Here is a 16,690-nt window from a genome sequence, read left to right as displayed (position 1 = left end):
AAGCTGGACTTGATTTGGGAAGCCCTTCTCAGTGCTGTAAATGAACATTTTCACAGGATAATTTGTTTTCTAGCTTTGATTTGTTTTCAAATCAAACTGATGTTTGAGCCCACCACTCTAGTATTTTCTGTCAGCTAGATGGTTATCCATTTTAATTCAACAGAAGGAATGAAGAACTTTATTTCTGCTTTCCCACCCGTACCCATCCCTGTCACCCCAAGTCTTTTTGGGGTCATTGTTCCTAGTTTACATTAGTTATATAAACCAAGTGACTTTCTTTGATTCAGCCCTGTAACTTCCAGATTATATTTGAGCCCTACCCTTTGATTGTTTACTTCCCACTCTCCCAACTAAACTGCTTATGTTCAGGCTCTTTGCATTTCATGTTCTCCACTACTGCACCAGTCTGCCCTCTGTCTTCAACAAATTCACTCTTCCACAGCCAGACTGTTATTGTTTTTTAATAGCAGAACCTGAATATTTAACTTTTGATACCATTTCAATTTATCAAATATCCATTTACCACAGCATCAAGACTCAAAGCAATGTACTAGTTCTTCACTTCAGATTCAAACCACCTTTCAACTTCTCACCAGCTTCAGAATATACATGGAAGGCTAGTCTTTGTTTTCTACTGTAAAGTGTCTTAAACACTGGCATTTTCTCCCACTCTTTCTGTGAGAAGTGGGAGCCTGCTGCAACTGTTTGCAGAGGTGTCTAATTATAACATCCCCCATACTGAAAACTCCACTAAATCTTTCTAAAACCTGAACAAAAGCTGAACAGTTTTGGTTTGCTGTGACTTTCATGCCACACGCTTGTTGTTTACTTTCCTCTCTCCCTTAATGGGCCTGTTGTTATAACACTTGCATAGTAAATTCTCTGAAGCAGGACTGATGTGTTTGTTATGCTCATACAGCGCCTAGTGCAGCAGGGTCCTTGCTCTGTACAGGCTACTATGGCAGTACTTTTTGCAATAAACATATGTTTTAAAAAAAAACAGAAATACATTTCAATTTTTCCTCTGAGAAAAACCTGCAAAGAAGTTACAATAATTAATTAGTTAGTGAAGATACCTGAGCTAGCACTCCTTTTTCAGGAAAAGACCGTTACATTTTGTAACGGTTACACAGCGCAAGGATTGTCTAATTTCAGACAACCCAGTGGATCGTATCCCGCATTTCTACACAAAACAGAACTCCTCCAGTGCTTCTGTCGAAGTCTTGCACATGTAATAGTAATAGCATCAGACCACACGTAAGCTGTTAGAACATTTGAGAACTTCTATTTCTCTTTATAAAGCAATTGTGTCAGCTCAGTTCAAAAAGTCCAGTTTTATTACCATTTTTGTGGTTACATAAATTGTAAAAGTAACAGGATCAAAATTAAAAAGTCATGTTTCTTTTTAATATGTTCAAGCATCAATCAGTGCAAACAACTGCTATCAATACGATATTCTTTAATAAGCACATTCAACTTGTTTTGTAAGAGCTCACAGCCAGGAATGCTTGCAAAGATCTTACCTCCTAGAGAACAGAAGAATAACTTCTTGTCAGAGAACATATCTCCAGAGCAACAGCCCCTCCCTAACCTCCCACACTGCTCAAGAGAGAGTTTCTTACCATTCACATTCATTGACACAAAAGCAAATCTTCATATGGACAATCAACACAGGTATTACACTGACCCTTAACAATAGTTACTTAAACACTAAAAAAAAAGACTAAGAAGGTTACTAGATAATCTACAAGATCTATTTAATTCCCTTGACATGTTTTCACAGAGAAACTCACCTGTATAACTCCTTCCATCATGTTCACCATCTTGTTGACTATTGCAATGACTTTGTGAGTACGCTCAGTAGGAGTGATGTCAGGTTTGTACTGGCTTGACAATACATACCGACATGTCATATACAAAACATATGTAGGTGACAGCTTAAAATGAACTGTCGAGCTATTTGTGTAATTTATAATGGCAGATAAGAAGGCATCTTCAGCTGTAGAGAAAGAGGAGAAAAACATGTCATGAAGCCAAAGACAGAAAGAAAATGAAATAAAACAATTTCATAACTTGAGGCATATACGATTTTTTTTTTTTTTTTGGGGGGGGGGGGGGCGACACGACACACGACAGGGGAGCACCTTACAGGAATTTGAACTCTAAATTGTTTATTATGTACTACAGTTACTTAGGCATAATAACAACACACTTCTATATAAAGCCAGAAAATCTAATCGTCAGGAAACATTTGTGTACTATTTCCTATCTCTCTGCTGAAAATGTGTATCTTCAAGGGAACAGGAAAACGCAAGTTTCTCCTGTCCATTCTATTCCTACAAAGCTCCCCTGTTATAGGGAATTTTATACTAATAAAAACCTGTCTTTGCTGGTGCACAAATCTATTTAGTTTGAAATATTTGAAGTCTGGACAATTTCTGGCGTGACATTTTTCTACCAGATCTGAGACCTTAAAAACCTGGGAACCAAGATAACAAAAAATTAAGCTCTAAATGAAAATTTAAACTTAATCAGATTTTACATAAAATGGATTTTGACCAAGATGCAATCTATCATCCAAGGCATGGAGAACTGTATAGAAGAAAATAAATTCAATGTACTGTTGTGGAGGTGGGATTAACAAGTTTTCACAGTTAAATTTGAATAGCTGAAGATAAAGAGTTGAAATGCAATTAGAGTTAGATATGCATGAACCTGCCTCAATCCCCAAAGTGTCTGTTCTCCCCAACAAAATAAATTATATTACAGGATTAGCTATTATCTGTTTAGTGATTATTCTTCTCAACGTTTACTTAAATTATCCTTAAGTTTTTAAACAGACTGAAGTATTACATTATAGAAAAACGTGTCAACGGGTTAGTGTTATAACTTTACAATTTACTCACAACTTTCCCTGAATTCAATACTGGCAGGTAGTATCAGTTCTGGTCCATGGGCATCCTGAGGTCTACAGAAAGAAGACAAAGATTGAAACAAACAATCTCCATGGGTGATATTAATTGCACTGTAAAATAACAGATTTCTCCAAATACACTGGTTCCAAATGCTGACACAACATCCTTCCCCAAAATGATCCTTTTTTTACCTTTCCTCTAGAATCATTCAAGCTATATTCACCCACAACACAACAGCTCAAAACACAGACTTGAACTGTGGAGTCTGTGATATTAATGAAGATACTCTTCTGCGCTGTACAGCAGACTGACAGGATCCGTTTGCCATCTGCCACTAACAGGATCAAAATAACAAATTATTCATGGACACATGAAAGAATACGAATGAAGCTTCACCTGAAAGAGCTCAGTTACAACGTGTATTTTGCTCTCTGTAGTACCCTCAAAACCAATGACAACTTGGTCAACTTAGTTGTCCTTTCTTCTGATAAGGAGAAAAAGGAGGTAAAACCTAGCCCTACCCTCACCTGGCTGTTGCTATGCTATGTTAAGAAACAGCAGTCATTTCATGAGCCCCAGAACTATGTCCTCACTTATCTGACTGCAGCGTTCTCTCTTATTAGTACCTATCAGAATTCACAGAGGTCAAAAATGAACATAAAATTGATTTTTCTGGTGTCTACAAAAGGTTAAGCACATATTTCATTCCTCCCTTAAGCAAAAGCATGAATTGAGCTGTTCTCTGAAGTCAGGCATCTATTTTTCGGAAATATGTAAAAGCTTAACATCTTCTGCATGCAATAGACATTTTTAACCACATGTAACAGAACAGGTAGCTTTCTACTTTCCCCAGCAACTTTGATAAAGAAAGGAATGAATGTAATATAATTATATAAGCCTCACTCTCCTGAAAAATTTTAGTTATGCCACAAAGCAGAGATAGGACGCTGAGGCTTTTAATCAGCTGTCTCTGCCAGTAAAAATCCACAAGGTAACTTTGAAGGCTGATGTCAAAAGATCTAAAACTTAAGTTTTAGAATATTCAATCAAAAAAAACTACTGTACCTTTGGAGTTTGGTGCTTTTGGTTTTAAACCTGCAAAAACTTAAATCAACAGAGAACTCAGGCCATCTAGAAAATGCTTTTTTATAAAAGAGCTCAGCAAAATAAAGTTCTGGGAGCTGAAAGTTAAGGAACAGCAGGCACAGCAGGGCAATATGTACACAAATTTCTGCCAGTTCAGTTACATTTCAAACATGACAGCACACTCTCTTACGAAGAACGCTCAGCTGTGTGTAAAATGTAGCATTTCCTCTGGTTTTATTGCCATAATTTAAGATGAACTAATTTCTCACTACCTTCACACTATCAAAAGTGCATCGTCTTCACTGAGGACTTAATTACTTCCATAGAAGAATAACTAATACTCACACAGCATTGTCAAAATAGAACTATAGTGACAACTCCAGAGAAATTTTTAATCTGTCATTACAGGAATGGTAATAAGATAAAGCAATGTTTCAATAAACTGGCTGGTAAAGCAGTGACAGATTTCAGCTGATGATTAATTCCCTTTTCTTGAGAAAAAAAAAGATAATGTTCCCTTTCAGCACAAAGGAACGAACAGGAATTGCAGTCTTCCCTCCAAGGGGAGGGAAAGTCACACAAAAGATGAGACCTGATACAGATTAGTGCAAGACTGCTTACAGAATTTTGGAAATTGGCAAATTCTGCTTACAGAATTTTGGAAATTGGCAAATTTTCCAAATTTGGAATTTGGAAAGGGAGAAATGACTATGAAGTAGGAAAAGGAGAGACTTCTTTAAAAAAATGTTAATTTAGTTTTACCTGTGTATTTTTTCTCTAGGAACGGATGTAGTAAATTATTTTAGCTACCTTAAATATGAGTTTCCTTCAACTACTGTACCATTTTATGCCTTCCCTAAGCATGCACAAGAAATACTCTCTAATTAAGCTTTGCAAATTGGAAATTTAAGTTAAAATAACCTTTTGTACTTCTGATATGATAGCAGCTAGCCAACCTGCTTCATTACTGGATACATTTTAAGTATATATTGTCTTTGTGCTATTGCTTTTACAGAAAAATCCTCTCTGTGGTGATGAATTTCTCTGAGCTAAACCAGGCTGAAAGTCTAGTCAGGGTGTCTAGCAAGGACATAAAATATTGATTAGGGGTTGGTTCCTCTCTGTAAGTATAGTGCCAGGTAATATTACACTTTAAAATTGCATTAAAAAACAATAATACATTCTCCAGGTATTTCTGTAATCTCCTAGAATAATTGTCTATGATAAACTATGTTTAAAAAAACCCCAGATACAAACTCAGTCCTTGTGTGGTTGTTTTAGCCAGCATACTAACTATGTATAAATTATTTAAGGCATGTTAAAATTAGGAATCAGGTAAGTGTCTGCATTCCATTAACACCACTTTTATATCATTAGTCTCATTTCGAACCGAACACATTTTTAAGAACTCCTGAAAAGTATCCAAGGCAAAAAAATAATCTTTTTTTCTTTTTTATTATATGCTTGCTCATGCTAACTGAAGACAGTTATCTAATGAGGATGTATGACCATAATCCTTAACTAAATAGTCATCATCTTTTATTTCACAGAATCACATTTCACATAAGTAAATTAGAATTATGCTCTCAATTATTTTTTCCTAGAGACTAGAAATGAGAACATCAGGCAGCCAAGTTCTAATCTTTGGTGTTCAATCCATTCAGTGAGTGATTGGAAGAAAGTCTTATTTGCCTTATTATTCACCTTTAAGCAGCAGTGATGAACACACACAAAAAGAACAGAGAAGGACACTTTGTACAGAGGTGGACTAGTTATACAGTAACAAGAGCCTGGAACTATTCAGTGAAGATTTTTTTGTTTTTCAGACTAACATAGCAGTTCTTTCACTCCATGATTACTGTCCTTACAGTTCACAAAAGACCAGAGTATCCCAAAGGAAGTCTAACTAAAGATTCACAAAATACATCCACAAAGGGGAAGAATTTGGTTTACGGGAGCAACTCATTGCATAGAATTTCTTAATTTGACAGCTGGACTTTGCTAATTTGTTAGTCTCAACACAGTGAATATATAAGAGAAAGAGCATGTGATAGAAATGCTGTATTTAGATAAATAACTTTCAATGTAATTACACAACACATACTATTCATATATAAGATATATACAGAAATAAAATACCAATGTCAACGTTGGTGATAAAAAAAAATCTCTGCTGGTTTAGCTATTGCAAATCTAAGTGTAATTTGGATGCCTCTCTAAAAACATTTTTTGCACACAGGCACCAAGGTGAAAAAAACCCCATGTGTACAGTAACAGTAAGACTAGTATGCATATTCCCTTCAGAAGGAATTTTAAAAGTTTTTTTAAAAAACAAAAAAAAGCCAAGCTGCAGCTCAAAAATGGCTCTATATTTTTGAAATATACAACTATAGCACAAGATATTCCTCTTTATAACAAGTTCTCTTGCTGAAAGGCAGAAATACAGAAATTTAATAATCTTCATACACATAAAAATGCACAGCTAGAACTCAACAAATATTAACAGTAAAAGCCTCAAGAACTTCTGACAAGCTATAAAAAAGTTCACAAAGAAGTTTCGTTGATCTTTTATGAGAGAGGAAAATTACACTTAAAACATTAATAATTCAACAAGGAGGAGTTAAATCTTCAGCAACCTTAATAAAAACAGTTCTGAAAGATACTCAAGATGCCCAGGCACTCTAACAAGAGAATGCAGAGTAGAACTGAGTTGTATTCTACTGTAACGTCACTGAAGGCAGTTAAAAAATGTCCCTGCTACAAACACTAGACATCAGGAATTCAGTTCAGGTGGAAGCACAATTTTCTCCCCCCCCCCCCCCCCCCCCCCCCCCCCACCCCCCCCCCCCCCCCCCCCCCCCCCCCCCCCCCCGCCCCCCCCCTTTTTTTTTTCTTTTTTCTACCACTCAGATCTCAGAACTCTGTTTTCTTTCTAGTGAATAAACCCACTTAAAGGTACAGGGAAAGCTGCATACTAGAAGCTTTACAACTTGAATCACTGCATTTTTTTAACCCTGCAGCACATTTACCTTACCTTTCATCCATTTATCGTAGCAGTTCATCTAAATTTAAAAGCTGATTTATGTAGATAGCTATACAATCTTGTATTTTTCCTACGATTTGAAAAAAATCTTTTCACAGAATCACAGAATCACTGAGGTGTGAAAGGACCTCTGGAGATCATCTGATCCAACTTCCCTGCTCAAAACAGTGTCAACTTGAGCAAGTTGCTCATGACCTTGTCCAGCCAGTTTTGAGTATCTTCAAAGATGGAAACTTCACACCCTCCCTAGGAATATGTTCCAGTGTTCAATCACTTACACACATTAATAAGATCCACCCTGATCCTTCTTTTCTCAAGGCTACGTAACTCAAAGTCTAGATACCCAGTCATTCTTTTCATAAACATGTTCTTTTTATCAGAATTGACCAAGATACTGGACTCCACAGAAAAAAACAATCACAGAGAAGCCTAAGTTGAAAAAGACCTCTAGAGATCATACGCTCCAACCTTCCATTCAAAGCTTCATCCAAGGTTATCCAGAGTGTTGTCAAGCAGAATTTTGAAAATCTCCATTGAGGAAGATTCTACCAGTTCTCTGGCCAACTGTATCGGGTTTGCGTGGCAAGGTTTTGGTAACGGGGCGGGCTACAGGGGTGGATTCTGTGAGAAGCTGCTAGAAGCTTCCCCTGTGTCTGACAGAGCCAATGCCAGCCGGCTCCAAGACAGACCCACTGCTGGCCAAGGCCAAGCCAATCAGCGCCTCTGTGATAACATATTGAAGAAGGGAAAAAACAAATGAGAGTGCGCTTTTGCAGCCAGAGAGAGGAGTGAGAAGATGTAAGAAACTCTGCAGACACCAAGGTCAGTGCAGAAGGAGGGGGAGGAGGTGCTCCAGGCGCCGGAGCAGAGATCCCCCTGCAGCCCATGGTGAAGACCATGGTGAAGCAGGCTGTCCCCCTGCAGCCCATGGAGGAAGGATGAGGGGGTGTAGAGATTCCACCTGCAGTCCATGGAGAACCCCACGCTGGAGCAGGTGGAGGCACCTGAAGGAGGCTGTGGCCCCGTGGGAAGCCTGCACTGGAGCAAGCTCCTGGCAGGACCTGTGGACCCGTGGAGAGAGGAGCCCACGCTAGAGCAGGTTTGCTGGCAGGACTTGTGACCCCGTGGGGGACCCACGCTGGAGCAGTTTGCTCCTGAAGGTCTGCACCCCATGGGAGAGACCCACGCTGGAGCAGTTCATGAAGGACTGTAGCCTGTGGGAGAGACTCATATTGGAGAAGTTCGTGAAGGACTGTCTCCCGTGAGAGGGACCCCACGCTGAAGCAGGGGAATGATGAGAGGAGTCCTCCCCCTGAGGATGAAGGAGCAGCAGAAACAACGTGTGATGAACTGACCTTAACCCTCAATCCCTGTCCCCTTGTGCTACTGAGGGAGGGGAGGAGGTTGAAGCCGGGAGTGAATTTGAGCCCGGGAAGATGGGGGGAGGTGTTTTAAGGTTTGGTTTTATTTCTCATTCCTCTACTCTGTTTTCCCTGGTAATAAATTAGGTGAATTTCCTCTCTAAGTTCAGTCTGCTTTGCTCGTGATGATAATTAGAGAGTGATCTCCCCCTGTCCTTACCTTGACCCACAAACTTTTTGTTACACCTTTTCTCCCCTGCCTAGTGAAGGTGGGGGAGTGACAGAGTGGCTCTGGTGGGCATCTGGCCTCCAGCCAGGGTCAACCCACCACAGCAACACATCCCAATGTTCGCTTGGTCTCACAGCGAAGAATCCTCCACTCCTGCTCTCTACAGCCAGACAATTTTCCCCTGAAGCAATTTCTGCTCATTGCCTCATCACCTGTCTATCCAGCATCCCTGTGATCACATCTTCTCTATAACTACTCCTTTAAGGTACTGGAAGATCATGATTAGATCCACCCGAGCCACACTGAAAAAAACCAATCCCTTCATCCTTTCTTCATACATCGAGTTCTTTGATCCTCTAATCATCTTGGTGGAGATGTCCCTTCTCAGGACTGTTGCCAGTTTTTCAATCTCTCTCGTTAACTGAGGGCACCAGAATTGGTCATGTAACCAAATGGATAATCATGGTGATGGGAAGGGAACATTCTGAGCAGAATGGTATGGGTTGGGTGATTGTGTCTCGTTTGATGTTGCTAACCAATTTGTGGCTGCCAATTATGTCCATTGTATAGCCCCAATGTGACATGGATGATAGAATAGATAAGCACGTAGCTGGCAGTGGGTACAAGTAATATTTCATTTTCTGTCAAAATCATGTCCTTTGACTGAACTTCGTTCATTATAATCTAATTATAATACCAAAACACACCTCAAATCTAAAAGCTACCCACCTTCGAGGTATGACCACCCCTCACTAGGCGTGCTCTTTGAATTTCTCTAAGCATACAGCTTTAAATAAAAGCGAGAAAACTTTTTGCCAATCACAATAAGGTAACTACGTGATGTAAATGTAATTTTGTAATGATTTTATAACCTAAGGGTATAAATGTATAAGGGGTTAAAGGCTAGGTGTGCATGTTAGGAGGAGAGATCCCTCATGCACCCAGCACTGAATAAACCAATATTGCCTTTCTAAACTGTCAGACTTCAGCCTACATTGCTCTTGGCATTTTCTGTCTCATGTCCAGGACCTCACATTTGCTGTTGTTAAATTTCATGCAAGTTGCATAAGTCTCTCTGAACAGTGGCTCTTCTTTGTGGTTTATTTGCTGTCCTCCAAATTTTGTTATCGCCCACAAACTTGGAGAAGATGCATCCAATCCTGTCACCCAGATTGTTTATAGAGTTACTGAGTCATATCAGATCCAATATTGACCTTGAGAAACTCAACTCATGACCAGCTGCTAAGTTCAACTTTAAGCCATTAACCATCACCCTTTCAGCCTGGCAGTTCAGTCAGTTTTGCACCCATCTCGCGGTCCAATGATCCAGACCATATCTTATCAACAAGGATGTTCTGGGAAATTGTGTCAATATCTTGCTAGAATCAGGTAGATGATACGATGCCCAGAAGTCTCCCCTCATTAACTATGCAAGTTGTTCCATCATGGAAGCCGGTCAGGTTGGTCAAGTGTGATTTATCCTTAGTAAATCCATGCTGTCTTTTCTTAATCGCTTTCTTATCCTTTGTGTCCCTTGAAATAGCTTCCACAAGGACTTGTTCTACAATTTTCCTAGGGGCTAAGTTAATGCTGACCAGCCTGTGTTTTCCAGACCTTCCACTATTTTTTTCTGTGGATGGGTGTAGGATTTGCCCTTTTCCAGTCATTCAGTACCTCTGATCTCTACAACCTTTCAAAGACAAGAGAGTGGCTTTGCAAGAATGCCAGCCAACAACTCTCAGTATCTTTGGATACATCCCATCAGGTCTTCTCCATTTACGATGGAAAATAGAGACAATTTTTTAAGTAATGCTAATATTAAAAGACATTTTCTAACAAGGAGTTGAGTCTTTTGGATGGTCACAAACTGAATTTGAACAAGGTATCATGAATACATGGAGACTGAATAGCAAGAAAATGGCATATGATTTGAAGACACTGTTTTCCACTAAGGCTTTGGAAACTGAATATGCAGGGTATGAAAAGTGTCATTCTGTACCTGAAAAAAGGGCTTATGAGTAAAATTGCACAGCATTTATCTATCTAATAACAGCCACTATATCATAAAAGCAAAAATCAAGGAGATGTTACATCTACTTATAAATTACATAAATTTTCAAGACAAGCATTCAGAGGCAGCTAAAATTCTTGCTCACAAGACTTGCCAACACTACTGTAGAAATAGGAATGACCTGGCTATTTCCCTCTCCAGAGTAAATCACAGCATCTTGCCACTGACAAATGAAGATTTCAAATAATTGTACTTTTGGTTTTTAAGGCATTTCATATGACATGCCTATCCACAGATCAACAATGGTGTGATGTGACTATCAGCTTGGCTTTACAAAAAGAGAACTACAAATAACAGAATATTGAAGCAAAGGAAATTTTTTTGGTTTTAAATATTGTGAAGTTTTTTGCTTTGGTTGTTAAGCCTGGGTTTTATTTGGAGTGAGATCTCAAAGGAAATCTTATTTTCCATAGGGAAAGTCAGGTAGTTTAAAATATTTTAAACACACTACTTGATCTATCAGAAAAATGTATCTTTTTTTTTTTCCATTACGAGAAGTAATGGATTACACATTTCCTACCTGCTTTCCTGTCTGCGGTAATCTTGCTGCTGTTCTATTCTAATCATCGGCTTCACCATTCCTCGTTCGGCTGTGCTGGATGCTGATGATGTCCTGTCACCATCAAGCCTGCTGGTGCTCTAATTCAAAACAGTGGGACAGGTGCTTAGCATGCAAACATTGGATTAGCCAGTATTTGTGCTTGGCACTATCAAAATGAAGTGTCAATTTGAGGCTTGAAAAGAGGTGGGGAAACAGAAGAGTACAGCACAGAATCCAGCAGCTCAGCAGGTGTTTTCACCACAACAAAGCATGGAAGAGCACACTTGCAATTCAAAAGATAGCAACGGCCAGCTAGGAACAGCTATTTGTTAATGCATTGCAATTAATGCATATAATGAAAATTGCAAAAGTCTTTATTTAAAAGTTGTATTGTTATCAATACAAAGTAAGAATGAATTGTTAATGAAAACTTTAGCTAAGAGACAAAAGTTAAACATATTAACAGATTTAAACAGGCTATATTCCCCTGCCCTGCTTCTGCAATAGCTCCAAGTGCTTACGTTATTGATCCATGCCATTATTTATCCTGTTCTTAAGGAAAGCCTCATCTGCTAGACAGTACATAATTTTACAAGACAAGAAGTGGCATTTCAAACTCTGCAATTTTTTAATGTACAATTTCATTTATTTTCTTCCAGTATCACAAGCTCCTTAATAGGAAGCTTTTAATTTATTATTTCCAATTACATCAAACCTTATCAGGAAGGGGAAAAACATGCTGGTTTAAGCAGCAAAATATGTAGCAATTATTTTTTCAGTATAAACAGTTGAAAACAAAACATCAGTAAAATATGAAGTGTTTCCACATTTCCTAAGAAATTTCTAGGACTAAATAATTTGCTTTGACACAAGAAAACCTAACAAAAAGTGCATCTCAAAACAACTGACTCATGGATTGGCATGTCAGTATTGAAAAAAATTTGTTCAAACTCTTTTCATCATCAGGTCTCAGAGAACTCATTAGTTATTGTTACCCCTTTTCCAAACAGAAAAGCAAACTCATAAGAGCAACCGTTAAAAAACAAGTGATTCACTGGTGATTTAACAAGATGCCATGTACATTCTCAAACAGTACAACTAAAAAGAATAAAGTTTTTCCAATCTTCCCTAGGTCCACTAAAAGTATTTTTCTAATGAGTCTGAAAAGAATATGAGATGTGCTATATATTAATGTCAGAAACTCAAATTATGAGCAATTTAGCAATTCTGAGGCATTTTAAGAGTTTACAAAGTTTCTTCTTTTTTTTGTTTCCTTCCAAAATGTCACTAAATAAATTCTTATCAGAGGTAAAGAATGCATCCAAGATAAAAGAAAGCATTGTCACAAAAAAAGCTATAAAGAAAGGAGAAAAACTCTCAAGACTAATAAATATATTCAAAAGCTATCAGAGGATTATTAATACCTACACTGCCACACCAGTATCACTAATTTTCTTTACAAGTATTTCAAATCAATAATAGTAGTAATAAAACACAAAGAAAAATGCATTTCTGGGACGACTACTACATTTCATACTGCTGAAATAATTCATTCTCTCATTTCATCTGAGGCATGTCATCATAGCATTAAGAAAGGCATTAACCATCATGTCATTTTACTCTATATTGTCATTTTACTGCTCTTGGAAAATGCAACTCTGGCACAGAATTTATTAACAGAAAGATAGTGCAGAAAGAAAGCAAGAAAAGATTATCACCTCATAAAATGTTTATAACTGATTGCAGAGACAGTTTGTTTAATCAATGTGTGTATAGAAGCTCTACTGAAGTCAAAAGTCACATCCATTAAATTTTAAAAGCCTAGTTAAATTAAAATTGAACAGCCTTTCACGTTTTATATAAAACATTTATCTACCTGATCGCAGATGACAGTAGTCATATGCTACATATATGAGATAAAGATATATAATTTCTAATATGAATCTCTACCTGCATATAATCTGCCTCCAATAGGTCAGGTTGGGGAGAAACTATTCCACACTTAAGGAATTTCCCTTTCTAAAAAAAAGTTGTTATTTTTGGCACAGAATGCACACCACATGTTAATACACACAATCAAAACAGTTTTGTGGGGGGAAAAAAAATATTTAAAAAATAATGCACATGGTAGCCAAGCCCACCCACAACAGGAAAGGGCTGGAGAGAATGATGAATTGGCCACACTTTACCAAATACTATTGATGTTGTAATTTTGACCTTACACGTGATCTTTTATTATTTATCGTTAATTTAGTCATAGTAAGATACCTTGCTTGCTGGTAATGCTGTTCCACTGTGAACATCTCCCTCCAGATCAAATGTGGTTTCCTGAACAGCTCTAAAAGCAAGATAACATTTCAAGTACTTTTGAGAAATGATATTGTTAAACATTTAAACAAGCAAGGAACAGAGCAGCTAAAATTAGTCAATTAAAATTCATGAATCCAGTTAATATTTAATTTTTAAAACATTGTATCAACTCTTTATATAAAACTACTACAAATATTTATACAGATAATTTCCTTTGGAAAAACATATTCTTAGTTACATTTTTTCCCAGTAAAGTGAGAAAATATAAACACGCATAAACATTACTGTGTCCACTTCTGGGCTCCCCAGTTCAAGACAGACAGGGAGCTACTGCAGAGAGCCCAGCAGAAAGCTACAAAGATGATTAAGGGAATTGAGCATCTCTCTATGAGAAAAGGCTGAGAGAGCTGGGTCTGTTTAGCCTGGAGAAGAGAAGGCTGAGAGGGGATCTCATCAACGTTTATAAATATCTAAAGGTCGGGTGTCAAGAGGATGGGTCCAGACTCTTTTCAGCGGTGCCCAGTGACAGGGCAAGGGGCAGCGGGGACAAACTGGAACACAGGGAGTTCCATCTGAACATGAGGAAAAACTTCTTCGCTCTGAGGGTGACAGAGCACTGGGACAGGCTGCCCAGAGAGGTTGTGGAGTCTCCTTCTCTGGAGATACTCAAAACCCGCCTGGACGCCATCTTGTGCAACCTGATCTAGGTGATCCTGCTTTAGCAAAGGGGTTGGACTAGATGATCTCCAGAGGTCCCTTCCAACCCCTACCAGTCTGTGATTCTGTGATACATATAAAACCACGTAAAAATATGTTCAAGGTATTGTATTTCACTGTAGTAGTCTTGCTACAATTTTTTTGCTCAGCTCTTGATTACTAAATGTACAACAATCTTGATAATGCATATCATTCATAAATCATAGTAATGCATTTTATTATCTACTTATTCTGAAGATTTAAAAAATATTTGATCTTTCAATTTGCAATAGGCCTTTGCCAGAGATTTTGCTGTTCAGGTAAAGCTCTACAGTAGAACAAGTGCTTTGCAGTTGACTATGTAAACCTGTGAGAGCATTTGTTTATTGATCTGCAGGCTAGATGCAGAATGAACTCAAGATTGAAGCAGAAATATTACATGACAGCTAAATGGCTCAAGGTCTTCCTGCAGACAGGTCCAACAACAAGCACACAGTATACTTCCACATTAAAATAAAGTGAAGAAAATAGTAATAGTTAAAGTATACATCAATATTAACTCAGGAGATTAGGCTGAAAAGCCTCATTTCCTAGGTATCTCTCTCTCATTCATCTCCAAGACAATTTGTTTCTTTTCTAAACCATGGTATACTACAATAGTAGCCTCATTTGGACCCAGAAAGGACAGCAGATACGATTTTTTTTTTTCATGCTATACAGTCTGAATTTAAGATTGTTTCTCCCAAATATTTCTATAGCCACCGAACAGAATACCTGAATACGAGTCACTAAACCTATAATCAGTATTTTAATTATGCACCTATCAAAAAATAAGAACATACAGAGAAATAACAGGATGGACTTCTGGACTGTTAGGCCTTGCAACACAGAAATTAGAAGACAAGTAATCACACTGTAAAAAGTGGTTCCTATATTGAGACATTTAGTTCCCTATCTTGACAGTCTCATTTCCTACCTACCCTACTTAATTTCCAAATCCCCCTAAAAGTTACTACCTGAGAAAAAACAAAACACATCCTCTCTGAAAACATTCAGCAAATTTTTTCTTTTCCTGGAGGCTGAACTTTGAAACACATTAAAATAAGGTGTTCCATTGTTTTTAACACAGAAATAAGCATCAGCAAAACTTGTCTGAATACTTCATAATAAAGAAGACACTTGCTAATCCTAAAAAAAATCACAAGGTGGAGCTCAAGTATTAAAATAGTTATTATATATTTAACACTTAAAAGCAGCTACTCAGAAGTCATAGAAAGTCATACTCTAGGTCGCTTATAATGCTCACATTCTCTATTTTTTTCCAAGGCTCCTCCCCTCCACCTCAGTAGGAACAACATAGATTTTACTCACCCAGCTTTGTGTCTTGGACCTTTGACCATAAGACTTGCATCAATAGGTCTTTTAGCAATAATATGGTCCTGAGTGGGATCCACAAACTTAAACACATGAGATGACCCAAACTGAACCTTCATTCCACTTTGCAGCATAGTGGTCTCTGAAATACGCTGACCTTCCACATAGGTTTCGGCATCAATGCTTCTTGGGGTTACAGTAACAACTCCATCCATATTAGTGAGGTCACAATGATGAGGCTGAATTCCTGGACCAAATAACTGGAAATAGAATTAGTTAACATGGAATAAACTAAACTATACAGCAGCAGTAATTAACACAGAAAGATTGAGCTGCAGCTTACCCTATTTACAGACTAGTAACTTAACACAGATGAGCGGTACTAGAATCAGTTGAGTTTCACTTCAATTCCCCTTGTAACAGAGATAATAAAACACACATTTAACTAACATGTGCAGCAGAAATCCCTTAATGAAAAGTTTTTCACTTCTTTGGTCAGATGTTGTTCAGAACTGTTTTCTTCCACTTGCTGTTTTGATGTGAAATCTCACAATGCAGGTATTTACAAGTCAACTAACTGCAGACACGCACCCAGGGTGCTATAAGAGACTCCCTGGCATGAACTTCATGCAACTATGCTTGTTTTATACATTTAAGAAATCCTACCTCACTCAAAGGGGTTGAGACGAGGACTTGAAAACCATGAAACAGTTACGATACCACTGATACATACCATATGATCCAGTGATGAAAAAGAATACCTCATTTTAAATAATGAAACCCTTACTTTCCTCTTAAAGCAAAAGAGAGGAAATAAATCAGAGTGTTACGACCATTAACATGAAACTGCAGCAATACCTTCTAGCTTTGAAGGGTATTCACAGCATTATTTTACTAGTTTCCGCAATTACACATAACTGACCAAAGATCGGATCAGTTCTATCACCTGAGTCTGCTTTTTTCCCATACCTGAATGGAATTCTCATCAAATTTTTCAGTTCCAACTTCAGTGACACTTAATTGTAGACGATAGAGCTTTGGCTTATCTCTGGAGTCAGAACCAT

The 16,690-nt window shown here is 37.9% G+C and overlaps 1 protein-coding gene across 29 annotated transcripts in view; it reads right to left on the bottom strand.

Moving 5' to 3' along the window:
* Window positions 1-16,690, bottom strand: part of AFDN (afadin, adherens junction formation factor) — a 133,398-nt gene that overhangs the window by 57,621 nt on the left and 59,087 nt on the right. For 27 of the 29 annotated variants that reach the window (XR_012834587.1, XM_075748580.1, XM_075748579.1 and 24 more), the window contains 6 exons: window positions 16,596-16,690; window positions 15,624-15,886; window positions 13,515-13,584; window positions 11,226-11,344; window positions 2,907-2,968; window positions 1,794-1,999 (listed from right to left, as the gene is read on the bottom strand). Coding sequence is in view for 28 of the 29 variants with exons in the window: in XM_075748580.1 (XP_075604695.1) it covers window positions 1,794-1,999; window positions 2,907-2,968; window positions 11,226-11,344; window positions 13,515-13,584; window positions 15,624-15,886; window positions 16,596-16,690 (815 nt within the window). In the remaining variant the exon portion in view is untranslated. The remainder of the gene's footprint in view (window positions 1-1,793; window positions 2,000-2,906; window positions 2,969-11,225; window positions 11,345-13,514; window positions 13,585-15,623; window positions 15,887-16,595) is intronic. The other 2 variants (XM_075748588.1, XM_075748590.1) reach the window with 1 other exon arrangement.

This window comes from Balearica regulorum, chromosome 3, assembly GCF_011004875.1.
Source record: "Balearica regulorum gibbericeps isolate bBalReg1 chromosome 3, bBalReg1.pri, whole genome shotgun sequence".
Classification (NCBI taxonomy): Eukaryota; Metazoa; Chordata; class Aves; order Gruiformes; family Gruidae; genus Balearica; species Balearica regulorum.
Note: the sequence above shows the minus strand (reverse complement) of the source record. Positions and strands in the feature narration are given on the sequence as shown.